At 38.2% G+C, this 20,388-nt stretch overlaps 1 protein-coding gene across 3 annotated transcripts in view; it reads left to right on the top strand.

Annotated features, from left to right (window-relative positions):
• Positions 1–20,388, top strand: part of ADAMTS12 (ADAM metallopeptidase with thrombospondin type 1 motif 12) — a 172,173-nt gene that overhangs the window by 89,086 nt on the left and 62,699 nt on the right. For all 3 annotated transcript variants that reach the window (XM_068666284.1, XM_068666285.1, XM_068666286.1), the window contains 6 exons: positions 7,091–7,287; positions 10,164–10,247; positions 11,885–12,009; positions 14,146–14,295; positions 16,901–17,044; positions 17,302–17,446. In XM_068666284.1, coding sequence (XP_068522385.1) covers positions 7,091–7,287; positions 10,164–10,247; positions 11,885–12,009; positions 14,146–14,295; positions 16,901–17,044; positions 17,302–17,446 — 845 coding nt within the window. The remainder of the gene's footprint in view (positions 1–7,090; positions 7,288–10,163; positions 10,248–11,884; positions 12,010–14,145; positions 14,296–16,900; positions 17,045–17,301; positions 17,447–20,388) is intronic.

Raw genomic sequence — 20,388 nt, 5'->3', positions numbered from 1 at the left:
TTAAATGATTTGGTAACAGACATTAAGTTATAGACATAATTTACTGGGAATCCTTAATCTGTGAATTTGTTTTACAGTGAGATGTATTCTTTTTTAGAAAATACTTGTTTTCATAAAACAGAAATAGAAGAATTATTCTGCAAGGTAAACTAATTTAAGATGCCACGTTAATAAGTGCTAGATTAAATTCGTAGAAAAGTCACCTTGTTCTTCTCACCCATCACACTGATGTTATCAAAAGAATAAGAGGGACCTGCCACTAAAATTAACAGATAAAAGAGCATGGAGAGTTCAAGCCACATGAAATAATGTACTCCTAGAACAGCATCACATGGATCTATATATTTATTTGTCCCTTAGAGACTTGGATTTAATCCCTTGGGAAAAAAATGAGAATATTCAAACAGAAGGAAATATTTCCTGTGACGTTGTTCTCTGTATACCTCCTGATGCCAGTAGTCCAGAACATTTTTCATTCCATCCTTCCATTGTAAGTGGTAATGAGTGGCAGATACACTTAGCAGCAGCATCTAATTAACTGCATCAGTCAACACAAATTTTAGCTTCATTCTGCGTTAGAGTGATATGACTCTGCTGTTTTATTGTTGATATTTTGACAGCAGGAGTGTTGAAGTTAAAGTTTGCAAAGATGCAAGTTTTCTTTCCCTGTACTTATTTTTGTTGTGTCTTGGATGTTTGGTGTCAACATGGGAAGTACATGATTAAATAGCTGTAGTAGCTTCATTTGTGAACACCGTTTAACACTCAGAAAGCATTTGTGTGGTTTAGCTTTGTCTGTTTCAGAAATGCTCATAAAAAGAGCTGGTTTGGTTACCTGTTCTGTTTTAAAATCTCATCCTTTCTTCCTTGTTTTACAACAGTTTTTCTGTACAGTGCGTGAATTTTCACTCTCACATTTTCAGCATCCAGACTTAGTTTTATTAAGGTTATTTGTAACCGAAATTGTATGTGTAAGAAGAGATTGTGGATACCGAGTGACTAGTGTACTTAGGGACACAGAGCTTTTCTAAATCCTTCCCTTATTCATTTCAGCAAAGAGAATTAGACCAGGGGATGAGGTTCACTTACTGTATTGAGTAAACTATTGCTTTTTAGTTTTGTAGATTAATAGTAAGATCTTGCAGTAAATTGTCAGGTAGAGCTGTGATATTTTGCTGCCCAAAACAACCAGTCTGCTGCATCTTAGGTCAGAGGTTGGACTCGATGATCTTGAGGTCTCTTACAACCTAGAAATTCTGTGATTCTGTGATCTGAATAGAGCAAGCTATACATCTGGTGACAAAGCATACCAGAGCCCCCAGTGCTGTAAGTGATCATAAGAAAGGAATTTTTAGGAACATTGCTGCTTCACTGCCTGGAAGGCAGGAGATGGACCTCCCTTTCTGGAACTACATGCGAATCCTGAACAATTTGTACCCAGCTCCCATGTTGATGAAGACAGTCAGGAGCCTGTGCAGACTGCTGGAAAGCCCAGATCATTGTGGAAGGAACAAAGGCTCCCATGCCCATGGAGACTGAGGTCACTGTGTCTTTCAGGGATGAGATGCAGTCCTCCCAATGCCAAGGAGAAACCTGTTATTATAAACCTGTTATATGGCTTGCAGCCATATCCTGGAGGTCTATGCTTGTAGGGCATGTGTCCTGTGTCCTCTCCAGAATTTCGGTACAGCCTGGTAAGGTTGGACATTGGTTATGTGAGAAGCTTCTCCTGCATAAAAGCCAAGTCTTTTATTAGATCTATCCCAAAACTGATAGGATGATGGTCACTTTTCAGAAAGACATGTTGATTTCCTCTGTCTTACTGTGTTTTTTTTTGTTTTTTTTGTTTTTTTTTGTTTTTTTAACTCTTATTAGCTGAGTCACTCTTCAACCTTTCCTTTATTTAGTCTATGGTTGAACTTGTGTTCTTTTCAGCTATGGATAAGTGTTTATAAAAATGATTTCATATGCTTATTCATCTGCCCTTGTACGGTGACTGCTTTGCAACAGAGTTTATTGACCACTTGAAGAACTCACCCCCAAACTGTGGTCTTTTTGTTAATGCTTAAAGCTAAGGGCATGTCTTAGAGCAAGACATAGAGAGAAGGTTTTAAGAAAAATCATAATTTAGAAAGTTCTGAACAGGATGGAATTTAATATTCTAGCATCCCTAGCATTGTACATACCTCATGTCTAGAGATGTAGCATATTGACATTGAATAATAGTGTGGTAAAAATGAAAGAGCCCATGTGCAAAGAGAAAGGAGATGAAGATAAAAAGTGAAGACATAAATCTGCACTACTATACTTTGTCTGACATCCTTCAGTCAAAGGCTGCGCTCTCCTCTCCTGGGAATTTACAGACATTTTCACTTTGCTTCTTCAAAGCCCTTGTGGATCTCCAAAGGTGTTGAAAGGTGTCTGTGTGCAGTTAGCACCCTCAGGTCCCTGTCTGTTCCACTGTGTGCCGCGCTCTTCTTTGAGCAACACCTGCAGGAAACAAAGGTGGAAAGAGAGCCTTTGATATGGAAATCTCACATAATGCCTGTAAGCTGAGTACTATCAATTCTTCAAGGGAGTTGGGGGGTTAAAAAAAAAAAAAAAAAAGCAGAATTAACAAAAAAAAGAACAACAAAAACTACAAAAAATAATCAGGCAACTTCTTGAGTGGATGAGTTGTTCAAAATGGATTTGAACATTTTTTATAGTGCAGCTATCAAGATTACTTCTTAAAGATTAGAAAGTTTGATCTTAATGGGAACTGGTAAAATAACTATGTATTTCTGTTGCCACTTAATATAAAACATTTGATTTTGCTAAAAAATTGATTTTTGCTAAAAAAATTGATTTGCTAAAAGAATATAGACTTGTTTCCTTCCCAAAAGCCATGTAGCTTTAACCTGCACTGGATAATTTTTTTTGTACTTCTTATTTCATTCAGACTCACAGTTAAAATCTTCCTGCGTATCTGAGAGGCCATGTATGTTGTCCGGTTCAGATAGGATTTGTATGAATAGTTTCAGGAGACATTTTTCACTAAAAAACTATTGGATTTTGATTTTAAAAACAAACAAGAACAAAACCAAAAACAACAACAACAAAAACACCTACAATCTTCTAACGATTCTAAAATTCTAATGAGAATATGGTGAAATGTTGTCCTCTACACAATTTCTCTTGTGATATGGCTGGATGTCTCACATATGACCAATGTAACATCGTATGTGACCCATTTGGCCAAGTCAGGTGTTTTAATAAAAACCTCACATCTGCAAAATTATCTCCCACAACAGACAGAAACTTCTGAATGCTGCTGCTTGAATTTCATGCAGTTTGTTAAATGAATCTCTTACCAACCCTCTATTTACTGAGTCTGTGACTATCCAGGGTGTACTTTCAGCAAAAATTTTTTTTCTGTTCCTAGGGATTTCAGCACTGTATCTACCCATGTCTAGCTTTTCAAAAATGCATGGAAACCCGCTTTCTCTGTTCTATTTGTGGGGCATTCTCAGCATTTATGATTGTGGTGTGGGAAGCAAGCAGGTTGTTTTCAGGCAGCACTGTGTGTTAGGAGGTTTTAAACTATCCATCCCTCCATGGATATTCCTGAACTTGTGGGCTCCTTGTTAAGATTGCCATTACTGGCCAACAGAATACCTGGGGATTGCCAGCAACTCTGAAATCACATGCAACACTGCAAATTTAAGGTAAAAGTAAAGCAATGTTACCTTACTTCAGAATGAAAAACTTAAAGAGACAATCATCATTCACAGAGATATGAAAGCAGAAGTAGAACCATGCTTTATACCTGCCTGTATGTTAGTGTAGCTCCAAGAGGTTCTTTCTGCTTCATCTCACTAACAAAGCTGACAGGTGACATACCACAGCTGGGTATCCACTTCTCCAACAGCACCCTGTGTCTAGGTTAGATCCCTGCACAGGAAGGAGTTGACACTTAGGAAAGGGTTTTGACTGCAGCACTTTCTTGCTACATGACATCAATTTTCATAACTCAGATCTCTTCTCTGGACTTTCCTGCAGTTTATATCCTTTTGCTGAACCGGATCAACAGACCTGAGGGCTGTTCATTGTTGCAGTCTGAATGGCTTTAAAAATTTGTACGTACAGAGCTATCACCTCTCCAGACAATAACTAAAAGTCTTTGGTGGATGTGAGTACAAAGCCTGACCTCTGACATGGTGTTTTGTATGGCCATAAGCAAATGGTTTAACCAGCAGTCTGAGCAGAATCTTTTGTTCATATAGCTGTGGGGAAGGTGTTTCTCGGGACAAAATCCTTGAAAATTGAGCTACTGAGAGAAATAAGACTGCTGAAAACCACAGAAATATCTGGGAGATATCAATGAATGCATTTCATAAATAGCCCTGATAGCACTGAGTATTACGGTAACTGAACAAAGGTTGGGGAAGATGGCAGGAGTGATGCTGCAGCTAGTGGAGTTAGGGTAGGGATTATAGAAGAGATGATCCATTTCCTTCTCTTAAACAAACAAACAAACAAAACAAAATGAACCAATCAATTTATTCTGTTTGTCTTTACTCACAAATTATATTTTTCCAGGTAGATAAGAAACTATTTTTCCATGCAGTTTTCTTCAAGATTAATATACCAAAATGTATTGCTCTCTTTGAGTCCATTGACTTGATGGGAAGAGAACTTTCTTTATTGAACACTTTTTTTTTTTTTACTAGTTGATATATATTTTCAGCACAGTCTGCTTGTGCAGCTACGTAGGATGACACTGACATATTATTTGGGTTGGTAATCACAAAGGAAATTTATACTGTTGGGCTTTTTATTGTGACAGTTTATGGATAGTAAATTTAGCAGCTTATGTGCTTGCTGGAATTCGTTTACATTTATTCAAGCTTTTTGTAATTTTTATGAAGTTTGTCTTGCCAAGAAGATAAAAAATCTTACAGTTCTTTGGCCTTCACAAGTAGTATTTTCAGCATCTTTTAAAATGCAAATGTCAGTTCATACAACTATTTTAATTTATTTATTATATTCTGTATCTACAGTATAGAATACGTGACATCCTGCATAGTATATTAATTAATTAGCATAGTATACTAATCGAGCTTAGTACAGTATGCTTTAGAAAGCAGTCCAGGCAACTACAGGCTTCCATTGAATAAAATGAACCTGGATGGGGTACGTTTGTATGATTGTGTGCTTGTCAGTGGTGCATGCCAGGTGCACCACAGTGCTAACAGATCACTGTGTGCATTAACTAACAAAGCAGCTGTGTAATGCACATTTGTGTATTGAAGTCAGTTCTAATTGTTATACATCTGCTCTAGTTTTGATTATTAGTATGGCGTGTTCCAATTTTATAAATAATGCACCATCAGTACCAGGATTTCTTTCTGTATGCAACTTTCAGACTGACCTCAGAGAACTCATTTCTGAAGTCCTGTGCATCTTCTGTTGCACACGTACAATAACCCAAGATATCAGATGCCATTTATGCTGAGAGGTGTATTATGCACATCGTGATTGTCCAATGGTGCTACATACAGGCATTTAACATATCACAATACATTCTGACTGAATTTATGTCTTGTAAATGGCAAACAGCACTTTGGTGACAGAGGCATAACAGATCTGCTGCTGATGTGAACACACAGATTTAAGACCTAGCCACCAGGTCATCTATACCTGAAGTGTGGTCTGGGCAGCTGTCCCTTAATGCTCAGTAGTGCTGGAAGATGGAGGTAATGCTTGATAACTGTCCCCTGCCACACAGTGGTGTGGGGTAATGCTGGACAGGCTGTAGGCACTTAAAGGCCTGTGAATGTACCCTGTCTGGAACTAGGACATCCTCTTCCATGAATGAGATTCCAAAGGGCTACAGCAATATCTGTAATAACAAGAAGCACTCCTGATCCTTCTTAGGACTTGGGGAATCCCAGCACCATAAAAGTATTTCTCTGGCTTCTAGCTTGGAAAATTGTCACCAGTTTCTGTCAGACTGGCATCTCTCACTTCTTTTTTAGGCCTAGGGATATTTACATTTCCACTGCTTCTCTGATAATGCAGCTGGCTGGCATTCACAGATAGAATGACAGAAGCACAAAAAGCTGTGCCAGGGGTGGTTCAGACTGCATATTAGAAAAAATGTATTTACCATGAGGGTAGCCAGACACTGGAACAAGTTTCTTGGCAAGGTTGTTGATACCCCACACCTCTCAGTGTTCAAGCAGTATTTGGATAATGCCTTCAGTGGCATGCTTTAACTTTTGTTTATCCCTGAAGAAGTCTGGCAGTTGGACTCGATGGTCTTTGAAGGTCCCTTCCAACTGAACTGTTCTGTTCTGTTCTCTTCTGTTCTTGAGAGTAATTATCCGTGCTGAGCACAGGGCAGGGTTGCTTGCAACTCTGCATAGCAAAAAACTTCCCAAAACAATCTGGATGTACAGATCCTAAAATTACAGTGGAAGCACTAAGGGACTCACCTGTCAGTCAGACAACATGACAGGCAGCTGTGGGGCCAGCAGCTCTCTGCCTCACTGTTATTCAGATGACACCACTGATAAAGCATTCCCACCCCTTAGGGCTTACAGGGTGATATTCTTAATGTACAGAACAAACCATTCGTGGATGTACCAAAGTGCTCGGCCTAATTTGCCATCCTGCTGAGGATAAGAGCTGCCTGTGGAGAAAGTATATCCCTTATCTTAAACTATGAATTGGCGTCGTGGGAAAGTTAAGAGCAAAAGCATGGAAGAGAAAAACCTTGAAAAGGGCATCTCCATTTCAGTTTTTTAAACTTGGCTCTGTCTTGCACTTTAGTGCCTGGTATTTGAGTAGGGATGACTGGATATGTATTTCGGAGCACCTTTTAATCCATGTGGGGAAGATATTCAGAACCTCACTGGACTTGGCCCTCAGCAGGCTGATATCACTTTGAAGTTTTTTGGTCAGGTGGGTGGCAGCCATTCCAACCTATATCATCGTGTGACTCTGCAGTGCTGCCTTACTGTCCACAAGTACTACAGCCATACACAACAAATGTAAATCAAGCTTGAAAATATTTTGAAGTCAGTGTTGCTTCTTACCCCTCCAGATACCCTCAGCTTTTTCAAACAAGAAGAACGTCGAAGGGAGAAATGGGAACAGAATCATATGGCTGTCAGAAAGGTTTCTCGGCGATCTGTCAGCAAGGAGCGATGGGTGGAGACGCTTGTGGTTGCAGACAGTAAGATGGTTGAGTATCATGGAAGTGATCATGTGGAATCATACATCCTGACTATAATGAACATGGTATGTAAAACATTTCATTTTTCTGTTTGTCTTTAGATGAATGGAGCAAATTTCAACTTTATTATTTAGCTAATCACCTAGAAACAAGTTGGTAACATTGTTCACTGAAAGAAATGGAATATAGTTCATACATACTTATTAAAATTTTGTCTTTTAAAGCATTTTTTTCCTTAGATGAATAGATGTCATTTTTCTCTGGATTTTAAATGAAAATTCTGCAGTTCTTAGTTTTGAGGATAGTACCACAAATTTATAAATTCTAGCACTAACTTTCATTTAGCTGAAATTCCTGTTCTCCCCTAGAACCTGTTGCTGATCAGTAAACTGTAGCTGCAGTAATAGAGAAAAATTCTACAGTTTCACGCATTAGGGATTCTTTCCCATGTCTTTGAATTATAAAGGTATACAGGAGCCCACTAGCAATTGTAGTGAATTTGAACTTTGCTCTAACATTATAAAGATAGTGCAATTTGGAGTCATATGCTGTTATTGAAGTTCAGCCAAAACATTTAGGGTGTAGGTTTTGTATCTAACAGAAATGATTTGGCTACTTACATATTTGACAGTAGCATTTTTTGCAATGATTTTTTTCCTTTCTGTCACTTTTGTTGTTAGTCCCAGTAGACAGCTAAGCCCTAAGTTACTTGCTTTACCCCCTTTACACAGTTACTTGCTTTACCACCCCCCCCCCCCCCAACAACACTTCAGTGGGGTGAGGAAGAGAATTAGAAGGGTATTAGAGGGATGCCCCATCTCTGGAGGTGTTCAGGGCCAGGCTGGATGGGGCGCTGGCAAGCCTGGTCTAATGGGTGGCATCCCTGCCTATGGCAGGGGGGATGGAATGGAACTAGATGATATTTAAGGTCCCTTCCAACCCAAGCCATACATCACGTACAAGTGAGGATACTCCTTGGTTGAGATAAACACAGTTTAATTGGTAAAGCAAAGCTGTGTGTACAAGTAAAGCAAACCAAGGAGTTCATTCACTGCTTCCCACTGACAGGCAGATATTTAGCCATTTCCAGGAAAGTAGGGCTTCATCATGCATAAGGGTTACTTGGGAAGACAAACATCATAACTCTAAATGTCATCTCTCATTTTCCCCTTCCCCCCAGCATTTATGGCTGAGAATGACACTGTGCCTTCAGAATTCCCCTATGGAATATCCCTTTGGTCAGATGGAGTCAGCTGTCCCCCCCTCCCAACTTCTCGCACACCCCCAGCCTACTTGCTGATGGGCATTCTGAGAAACAGGAATTCTTGACACCAAATACACACTGTTCAGCAACAGCTGAAACATCTGTGTCGTAAATCAGCACCATATGAGCTACTATGAAGAAAATTAACTCTATACCAGCCAAAATGAGTACAACTGCTTTTCCAGATAAGTTTCCTGCTTCTAATATAAAGACCATGTTTAAAAGAAAGAAAGAAAGAGAGAGAGAGAGAAAGAAAGTTTAACAGTTTAACTTTCAATGTTTTTTACTGTGTGACAAGTTTCAAAATATAAGTTGACCTGGGAAAAGCAGTAATGTTTCATGAGACAGACTACAGATTATTTCATGTTGTTATCTGTTTCATAACAGGTATTGACCTTGGAGAGTCTGTTGAAGACGTATTCCATGTCCTTATCATGGTGTGTGTGTAATATATACAAAATCAATCACAGTGTAATTCTAGCCATGACAATTGATCTATTGCTTACATTTGTACTGTGTGTTCCTGACATTACCCCAAGTGGTCTGGCTAGCTTAGTGAGGTAATGAGTCTCGGTGAAGAGACACAAAGATGATTTGGGCACGTGAAGTTTTGTCTACACAGGGAAAACCCATGGAATAAAACACTACCATGATTTGATTCAGGAACAAACAAGTCTTAACATTTTCTCTGTAGTCTGTACCTGAGATATTAGGGTTACCCAAAAATGATTCAATTTCTAGCCCCATATCTTGAAAAAGAATTGTAAACAAATCAAATCTTTGTATTTAAAATCACAATTTCCACTATATCTCAGTAATTTCTCCTTTAATGGTATTCTCCAAACCAATTTTTACCTAAATGCAATCTTCTTTATCCATTCATATTTCTTGTGATATAAAGCATAGCTCACCTATAGGTAGATTCTCACTATATACTATTCTGATTCCATTTTCTTCTGCCTAATTCAGCATTGTGATAATGTTAATCACATTTTATTTGGCCAGGTTTTTCTGGAGTTCAATTCTTGCCTTAATGTTTTGCCTTTTTTTTTTTTTTAAATATGGATTCATTATCTTTACTTTTGTTTTTTGCATCCTCTTCTGTGCTGTAAGAATATGCGTATCCATCATTTAACTGATTTCTGTTTGCCTAATACAGAGTTACTAATGCTTTGGTGTGGCAGAAACTGATTCCTATCAAACCAAAACATGAGGATTTTACGTGCTGTTCTTTTGCACCCTGAGATGACCCCTCCATCATTATTGTGTGACTGTAGATGTTACATTCATTTCTGTTAATGTTTTTCAAGAACTTTGAAGTGTTTCAGCAGGCAGTGAAGGGTGCAGGCCCAAAGCTGGTGCATTCATCTGGATGACAAATGGACAAAATAATCTTGTGTGTGTAATCTATGCTTTTGTTCTTTGGGTTAGTAATTTTTGTCAAATCCTGTAGCATCACTCATTTGACAGAGCTGCACTTTGTGGTAGCTCTAACGTCAGTTTTCACTAAATTTTCAGTGAAGTGTATTGGGGATCTAAAAAGTTAAAGAAAAACAAAACTACACCCCACATCCCAAGATGTACAGTGTGCTTGAAGTAAATGTCATATTTTCTCTCTAAAGTTCTGTTCTGCTATAGAGGAATCAGTTAATCTCATACCTCCTGGCTCTGGCACAGGTCACAGGGCTGTTCCATGATCCAAGCATTGGCAATGCAATTCACATTGTGCTGGTCCGGCTCATCCTCTTCGAGGAGGAGGAGGTAAGGTTTTAATTTTCCTTAAAATACCATTTATGACACCTGGGAGTTGAGCCCTAATTGTGGAGAGGAAGATTTGTTTGCTTAAAATAGTTTGTTAATTTTATTCTTCTGTTAATCTGTTGACTTTGGCACATCTGCTTTTAGAATAAATCCTTTCCTGAGCAGGAAAGTATTTAGCTCATGACTTCAGGTATTTCTGCATAAAATCCTCAAGGAAAATGTAATTAAAATGGGTAAATTAGGAATGGCAAAATGGAATCTCTTGAGTGTCAAAAGAACATGGGATACAAAGGAAGACTAGATGAGGAACAAAAATTAACATGTGTCACCATTCAGAATCTAATTACCTGACATTATCTGAAACGCATTATGAAGTGTAATGCTAGAGTATTTGCAGGTCCCTGAAGAAGTAAATCTATTATTGTACAGTGCAGTACACATTTTTCTTATTAGATCTCTTTCAAAGTTCAAAAATGAGGTCTAAGTAGATGCTAATTGCTGTGAACTAGCTGTGTATTGGCAGTTTCCAATGTCAGTGATGCACAACTATTTTGCTACATGCTTAAATACATGCTGATTGTGATAATTTTATTTCCTGCTCTGACTGCAGGAACACATTGAGGGGATTTTCTCAGTGGCTTATGGTTTGTGACCATAATCCAAATGGTAGCAATGCTATTGAAGGCAGTGAACAAAGCCAGGGAGTGAGGCTATGCCTTGTGAAATAAGATTAAGCAGGCAAAAACTGTAGTTCATGTCTTAAACAGGACAGCTGATACCTGAACTCTATAGTGACCTCCAATTAAGTGTACTTGCTAAATTTCTGTGTCTGTTTTGAAAATAAAGCATGGATTACTATTCAGTTGTGTATGGCAATGCTGGAAGCAAACATGGTGGTTATATTTAAAAATTTGGGGTTTAGTTACTCAGAAGTGATAATCTGGTAGCAATGTTATCTAGATACTTTGTAAAAAAATTGCTACAATAAACAAAGGAAAGATAGGACAGGTACCCAAGACCAGAAAGGGGAAAATAGTCCTTCTTAATTAATTTATTTTGCATACATTTATGCAATTTTGCATTGCATTTATTTTGCAATATTTCTGAAGTTTTGGTAACTTGCATGTATGTTATATAATCATAAGATAAGGAAGACGCATCTATGACTGCATTGTCTTTTCTTGGAATTTAAAAACATTGTGAAAGAGATATGCCCTTAGAAGTGTAATTATTCCCTAAGCATAAGTTTGTTCACATCACACCCAGTGACAAACATGAGCATGAAGTCCCACGCTAGTTAATTGTTACCCTCTTAATTAAAAAAAAGGGAAAAGTGCTTTCGAGAAAATACAAAATGTTTGTTCAAAAATTTCGATGCCATTGGATTTTATGAAGCCCACTTACAAAAAAAAAGTACATTCTGCCTTTTATTTTTTGTTAGCTGCATCATTAAAAAGTAAAGATTTTAACTTAATATTCAAGATGATATATAAATACATGTCATTACTCTTAACAATTGCTCTAGCTTAGGTAAAAGCATAAGCAACTATATTTCAGACTTCATAGCTAACATTGCTGGCATGTTATTGCAATACAGTCTTGTATTTACAATAGTATTTTCTTTCACTTCCCATTAGCAAGGCTTGAAGATAGTTCACCATGCTGATAAGACACTAGCCAGCTTCTGCAAATGGCAAAAGAGTGTCAATCCCAAGAGTGATGTCAACCCTACACACCACGATGTGGCTGTCCTTCTAACCAGGTATGACAGAAGTTCACTAGATGGGACTAGATATTTTTTAGTTGTATTACTTTTGGTGATGATTTTTTTTTGTTAGCTTATGTCGTCGTTTAGTTCATTCTGCTTTCCCAGTAAAGTGATTTATCTGATGAAGACATGCTGTTTCAGAAACACAGTGTTAATGCAAAAATAAACTAGTGTAAGTATGCCTGACATTCACAAAGGCAGAGAATATGAGTTATATTATAAAAACATGTGGTGAAGGTTAGACCTGCTGTACCTTTTAAAGATATTGTTTTTCATTTGTTTTCAAAGTACATATAACACTCTATATACGAATGTGGGTGTTTTATTAGACATGCACCTTAGTCAGGAAATTGAGAACTGTATGTCCCAAGAGACTAGCAGTTTACAGAGCTCAGGTCTTTCACCCCACCTGATCCTGTCTCATTTAATGCTTCTTTAATCTTTTTTGAAGGAATATACCAAACAACCTATCATGTAGATAAGCAACTGCATAATGACAAATCCTAAAATAATATACAGGTGCAGTTCAGAATGGACAAATATTTTTGAAGACTACAATTTAAAGTGTGTGATTTTATCTCAGTATTCTGAGTAAGAGAAAATCTTTTTCTTACATGTGAGCAATGGAGGCATACAAAACTTAAAGGTGATAAATGAGGTTACCCAGGGAGTATGTGGCAGGACATGAAGCAGAAATTCTGCAGGCCTGTCAGAATCGATCCAGTCTACACACAACTTAGAGGAAAGATTGGGTTCCAGATCTGGAAAAAAAAGTCCTAAACTAGTCTGTCAGGTAAAAAACAAACAAACAAAACAAACAAACAAACAAACAAAAACAACAACAAACCAAACCAAACCAAACCAAAAACCAACACACAAACTGAACAACTTAAAACAAACAAACAAAAACTCAAGTTGTACAGTAAGAAAATCAACAGGTGTTAAAATAAGGACAAGAATAAGAAGTCTCCAAATGTTGAGTGGTTTACCTCTCCAAATAAACAGGCTTCAGACATTTTATTTAAATGAAGCCAATGTGTGTTTGGGTAAATGTTGGATCACCTCTCTGGCAACCCTTCAGTGGCTGCAAATGCATTGTACCTGGCAGTGCTGATATACAGGATCTAAATTGCCATTCTTAACCTAAGAGGAGACCCTGTTGCGGTTGGATGTTCCTCCAAAGAGCCTGAAATATGGTTGTAACCCCCTCAGCCTGCTCTGACTGAACTGGTAGAAGGAGATCCCAGATTTCTGAGGATCCCTGTGAGGATCTGTCTCATTCCCTCCTGTTCAGAGCCCTGTTCAGAGCCCAGAAATGCCTGTCTTTCTTCCAGTTCTTCTAGCAGACTGGACAGAATCCAGCCAAACCTTTTGACAGAAGGGCCCAGTTTTTGACTACGTGCAGTTCCTTAATGTTGGCAATGACACAGCAGCACACACCTGTTTGCTAGGGGAATATTCCATGATGAGGGAGGTGAATTGTTGGCCTAAACAGCTTACAGGGATTTTGGCACCACGGTAGTGTGGAGACTCTTCTGCAGCAGCACACTGGCTGCCTGTAGCTGTGGGTCTGATGTCCTAAGTGAGGTGGTGGAATTAAAGGGTGACTTTTCTTAAAGATGTTATAAGAAGAGACCTAGTGAAAGCTAAAGCTAAAGCAGATTAAAGAGGCTGAGAGTGGATCACTAGAGAGAAAACTATTGTCCTGACTAGTAAATCCTTGTACAAAAATTAGAAGAAAAGAAATTCTGCATGTCATTCATCATCAGGCATGTGCTAGAAAACTTCACATGTGCTATAATCAAAACACTGTCAGAAGTGGAGATTTTAAAACCTTCTTTTGCAAGTTGAGAATAAACATATGTATTCAGGCACAACAGCAATGTCAATATTGATTACAAATTATAGCACTGTAAACAATAGTACCAGAACAAGTGCATGTTGTTACGTATATGTTTGTAAAACGTTATCATGATGCTTTGTTTAAAAAAATTAGCACAAATTAGCAGTGATACATTATGAGAGGGGAGAGGAACACTCAACCCATTGTAAGGGACTCTCTGCAGTTGTTTTAAAACTTTTAATGGTAAGACTTTTTTCTTTTCTTTTCTTTTCTTTTTTAAATTCTAGAAAGGACATTTGTGCTGGTATGAATCGTCCATGTGAAACTTTAGGTTTGTCTCATCTGTCAGGCATGTGTCAGCCTCACAGAAGCTGTAACATCAATGAAGATTCTGGCCTTCCATTGGCATTCACCATTGCTCATGAACTTGGACACAGGTATAGTTGAAAGTGAAGGGGGACCATGATGAGTTTAACTTATTCTTTGCATATTAATGGTTGAATTGCCAGTCAGAAACAAAACAAGGAGTGAGTTAATGTCTCTTCATTATTGAAATCAAAACCATGCTGGTTTTTAATGAGCAGAGGAATAAGAGATTCTTAATCCTTTGACCTTTGTTTATACTTAGAATTATTTAGTATACCCCTTTTAACATTCTGCTAGGGCAATACATTTACATAATTAAGCTGCAAACAATCATCACTTAATACATTTTCTCCCATACTCATTTTTCCTAGCACATATTGAATTACTATGCAATTACTTCATATGATCTTCAAATTAATCAAAATCATTTATATAAAACATTCATGTTCTATCAGTGTATTTGAGTATTTTAGATTTAGCTGGAAACTGGTTTTAATTCAACCAGCCAAACTTCACAGAAATACATGTATGAAGTCCTGTCTTAACATATAGTTACTTTTTGTCTTGTCTTAGTAACTGGTAGTTTCCGTAGATTAATATTCCCATTGTTGGTTCATGTAGGTCAAGTTGACTAAGTTTATTAGGCATTTAGTTTTGGACCTGCCTAAACTTTTTATTTTTCTATGATTGAGTCTTTTTGCTTGAAACTAGATTTCTCAGTATTCCCACTTTGTGAGGGTGTTTTGGTTGGTTAGTTGATTTATTAAACTCACCTGAAGTATTTGGATTTTTGAATCTTTTGAGACTGAGTTGCTTTCTCCTGACTAGAAAATTCTTGTGGATACTTTGGTTTGAATAAAATGTTGGCACTTTTCATTCGGGCCATGTTGCTTGGCTAGGTGACATGTTCGTTGCTGTATCACATTACTTTCATTATGTACCAAACCTCCACTCAGGATGGAGTCTGTATTTCCTGATGAGATATAAAATCTGATAAAAAGATTACTTACGTATTAATTGGCTTTTCTTTATTCAACCTGTCAGTTCTCAGAAAGGAAATAATGTAAGCAAATAATGATGAAATCATTCATAATTGGATCTAGGTGCTTTGAGGTTTAGTCTCTTGGTCCCCACAACCTCTTGCTGACAGAAAGCTTTTTCATTACTGCTTGTTATCAGAAAACACTTCCCCGTAGAGTCATGCGTGACCTCCTGGTTTGACCTACATGGCTGGTAACTCACCGTCTTTTGGATGCTGTGAGACAGTACTGCTGTACTAGCTTTTGCAGAGTGCTGCAGGGCCTCCTTGCCTTTAAGTATGGTCTCCGCAAAGACAGTGGAATGCTGTAGAGTTCATCATGAACTTGAAACCATACTTTACCCAAGCCAGCATAGTGTACATATATATAAAAGTTCTAAATGGCTAATAAAAGTCTGTAAGAACAGATTAAAAAAAAAAAGAGAGAGAGAGAGAGAAATAAAGAGAGAAAAAAAAAAGAAAAAAACTGCACCCATTTTAACTGGATTTCAAAGTCACTCTTTCTCGTACTGTCCCTCCAAATGTTCACAGACTCCTGCATCAACAGACCCTGTTCATGGAAAAGGGCCTGTCACTAGGGGGACACACTTGATGTTATAGCTTAGGCCTGTTACTGCAGTTGATTCTGACTGAAGTCGTGCTCTGCATTTGGAACATTTGAGTCATGGTACAATTACATTTTCCAGAAACAAAGTCTTAGTGGTTTGAACTCACCGGAAAGGTCTTTGTCTGATTCATTACTGAATCATGACCTGAGTTAGTTTTCACTGCTCTTTTACACACGGACATATACAACTTCAGATGTTAACAATGCAGGTGTCAAAATCTTTCATATACTAATATCTCTGTATGTTATTATTTCAGATAATCTCCTTCACACTGAGATGATGTGGAATCATTTATGTTTAGTCCACTGAATCCCACACAAAGTTTTTTGTTTATGACTTTTATAAGGTGTTGAATAAAGAAATCTCATAATAAGTCAGAAAAGCTGAAGAGAAAGCTGTTGGAAAGACAGCTTCCTGCTATGGAGATCTGTTTGTAAAATACATCTGGAGGAAGTTAAATAGGAAGAAGTGAAGTTTGGAGGCTAATCCACTGAAGTTCAGTAATGTGGAAAATGTTTTTGTCTAAATCTACCAAAAGAGACATAAAAAGAAGCAATAGAGGCAAAATAAGGGAGTGAAAGAAAGTGTAACAAAGCCTGACCATAGTTAAAGTAGTACAAGTCTAAGCAACTGGGCTCCACAAGTTAGGAAGCACTCTAGAAGCTTTGACATAACTTTGAGGTTTAAACTGGCACTCCTGGCCAAGTTGTGCAATAGCGTTCTGACAACCTTAAAAATAGCCCTGAATGTAATCTTTGACACTTCTTTATTTTATTTTATTTTGTTTGGTCTGATAATATTGCTGTGCATAACAGATATATTTGAAAGCCTGTTGAAATGTAGATTTTTGGTATGTTTTGGGTCAGATTTATGTGTTTGGGTGTTTTTTTTTTTTGACAAACGGGTATCTGCAGTTCACCAGAGGCAGAAGCAACCCTACTGTCTTTTAAACACAGCGTGGAACCTACAGATGAGTGTTGCGGTACATCCGATCAGCTGGAGTTATTAGATGTTGTTTTGTTTTTCCAGTTTTGGTATCCAGCATGACGGAAAAGAGAACGACTGTGAGCCTGTTGGAAAGCGCCCGTACATCATGTCCCGGCAGCTGCAGTACGATCCTACTCCACTCACCTGGTCACCGTGCAGCAAGGAATACATCACACGTTTCCTAGAGTGAGTGATTGGGTTGTAGCATTTCCCTGAAATGAGTACAACTGTGTATGAAAAGTTCGATAAACTACCAGAAACAAGTGCTGTTTGTCAGTAGCACTGCAGTGTATCTTAGCTGGAATCTGGAACTGTTGTTTCCAAAGGCCATATCAAAAATTACCGTTAACAATTAGATACTAAAAGTCGGTATAGAGGCATCAAAAAGATGGCTTTTGTTTAGCTTTGTTTATTTTTTTCAATATGCAATTTTTGTTTTTCAGCCGAGGGTGGGGATTCTGTCTGGATGATATCCCCCAAAAAGAATTCTTAAAGTCGCCAATCATTGCTCCTGGAATGATTTATGATGTGCATCACCAGTGCCAGCTTCAGTATGGCTCCAATGCTACTTTCTGTGAAGATGTGGATGTGAGTGCTCTGTATTTTTCTTCTTTCTACTAATAACAGCTTAAACATTTGGAACAGTGTGAAAGTGCAGTCAGTGAACCAACCTCAGTTGCTAACTACATGTATAGCATGTTCAGTCTTGTAGGCTAGATGCGCAGTACAAGCATTGCATAACACAGTGTTTTAATTCTACCCTGCAGACTTGTTGCACTGTTTGCCTTATATATTCCAAGACATTTACTGGGTCTCCCCATACTTGATGTTAAGTACCTGTCGTTCAATGGTGGAGTCATTTTGGTTTGAAAATTAAAATCCTGATTTTAGGTAAATTAGCAGTGGAACTTAAGTCCTGTTATCAAAAACAAGGTGCTTTTCAAGCATATAGCTTTCAAGTGGCCAAATCATACTGGTAACAAATATTCAGTTCTAGGAAGTATTTTCTGAAGAATTTCATACTCATGGTGGTCTAACTAATTAAAGGAAATTTCAATCCATAGACTATGAAGAATCTGTGTCCCCATCATACATGAGATTTTTATGTCTAAACAGGTAATTTGTAGTTACCCTGGGGTTTTATCTCACAGCACAGCAAAACAGTGCTGTGTGAAGATGCATGAGAATGGTATAGTGACATCAGCACAATTCCCTGCAAGAGCTAGGAAGCACTGCAGAGTAGCAGATTATATTAGCAATGGTGTCACGCTGTGCCATTGTAACTGTACATAGCATGTTCAGAGCTATGAAGCTCAGTGCAGTCCTTTCCTACACAGAGGAGTTCAGAAACAGTGGTTTGAAGTGCTAGTCTAGCTAAGTGATCACTAGGTTTTGCTGAGTTTTGGGCAACAATATTAATTAAACTTTGCAGGCAGCATAACATTTTCCTCTGCGTGTTAAGCAGGGCTGTGGCAGTAGTGTCTTCACTAGGCAAGGTACTGTGCACAACTGTGGGTTGGGGACTGCTGATCTTGATTGTTTATTCCATTTGGATAATTATGCGTATCCTCATTTACTCTCCTATTAGAGGGATTACTTCTGATTAATCTCCCTTAGCCTTAATAGATAACATGATTACCAATGTTGAACTGCAACTACTGAATCTGAAGCAGGTATTGAAAAATTGCTTTCATTTGCTGTTCCAGTTTCCTCAGCTAGTGTAATTTGTCCAACAGTACAGATAGAAAATTAAAGTGTAATTTTGCAGTGCTGGTTCATTCTGTGTCTCCTTGGGTTTGAACCTTTGGGCCTCTACATTTCAGCATCTCTTGATGAACCGATTTTACAGCTAGATATATGTCAGAAAATTAATTGATATCATCTTATTTTGCTTTTTAGTGCAAGGACTGTGTTTTGCAGGTAGCTGCACTGGCAAGAAGCTTGATTATGAATTAGTATAGTTTGTGTGGCATTTCATCTAAGAAACCAGACTATTATTTACCTTTCCAGTTTTTACTGAACATTCACTGACCAAGCTACGTTTGTTGTGTAACTTTTAATGTCTGAATTCGATCCACAGATTCTTTCTGAGGGAAGAATCAGTATTTAGTATATGTCAGTATATAGTTGAAGATGCCCAAAGGCTCAGTGATTACACTTACAGATCCCTCTAGTATCTTGTGAAATACATATATGTTGTCACTATAATGTGAAAAGGAAAGCAAAATACAGGTTAGGAGGAGTTTTCCAAGTAGTAAGTGGATGCTCAGCTTTCTATAGGAGAGACTGCAGGAGCTTAACATGAAGGCACAGACTCTCAACTCACAGATAGAGTGGAAAGTGTACACACCATGGTGCTGATGATAAAATCACTTGCCTTGCAGTGAGTCCATGTTACAGTCATGAATTCCTAGCTGTTCTTCATGTATTTCCAAAAGTACAAAGTAAACAGTGCTCCACTATTTTTAGAGATGGAGGAAAGCTCTGGTACATGGAAAATTCATCATCCAGAACATTTGGTTAGCTCTGTCTTTACATGCTGACAATGATGGTTCCACAAAGAGTTGCACAGTAATGCTACTCTTGAACTATAAATAGGGAACTGCAAAACAATCTCTGGCTCGAAAATATCGGCCAAAAGCAGCTACATGAGCAGAGATACAATATCCCAGACAATGTATTTCCAACTGGACATGTAAAGTACTTAGAAACGTTTTGCATTATCAAATTTCTTTCCTGGTGAACATGCAATGCAGAACATAAATAACAGACTATGCCTAAGCTTAGCTATTTTAAGTAGAAGCAGCTCAGAAACCAGCAGCCAAGTTTTTGATTTCAAATTCAGCCAAACGTTGCTGCTAGCTCGTTGGGGCTGCATTTTCCCAAGTGTCCAATTTCAGTGTTGGCTCCCAAGCCCAGCATATTTTTTACTTTGAGAATCCCAGTGGAAGCTGGCAGTGGGGTAGTTCTTGCTGGTTCTCCTATGTGATAACACAGAGCTGTCTCAGTTTCACAGGTAAACGCTGCCAGGTTTGTTCCCTTTCCCAGTACTGAATTCTGCAGTTAAACACCCTCAGCCAAGATTTGGCCCAGAGCTTCTGGGCTTTTGCTTCTGCTGTTCCATTTGGGACTGCACACTCTCTCTGACATCCCTGGTTTCTCCAACTTGGAAATGTTTTTCCACAGACTTAGGATTTCCTAAGCATGCATGGCTTCTATACATAAACCAGAAGAGCAGTTGATTTGTATGTGAACTGTGTCAGGTCTGCATGAGATGTATTAACCACCTCTGTCAAGGGGGAATTGCCCTTGATGTCTCTCCTCTCTGTATAGAGAATAGTTCTGCTTGAGTGAAGAGCAATTGTAAGGTGGCTGTAACAATTCTTGACCTGCTATCTTTGACTCTCAGGAGTTTCTGTCCCTTGTGTAGAGAGCTGACCCCTGCATGCAGAGCAGCAGCTGAAATTCTGTGCTTTACTGACAGGGAACTGCATTAAACTTGCACCTGTTTCTAAGTTTGTTAATCTGCC

Source organism: Anas acuta, chromosome Z (assembly GCF_963932015.1).
Source record: "Anas acuta chromosome Z, bAnaAcu1.1, whole genome shotgun sequence".
Taxonomy (NCBI): Eukaryota; Metazoa; Chordata; class Aves; order Anseriformes; family Anatidae; genus Anas; species Anas acuta.
Note: the sequence above shows the minus strand (reverse complement) of the source record. Positions and strands in the feature narration are given on the sequence as shown.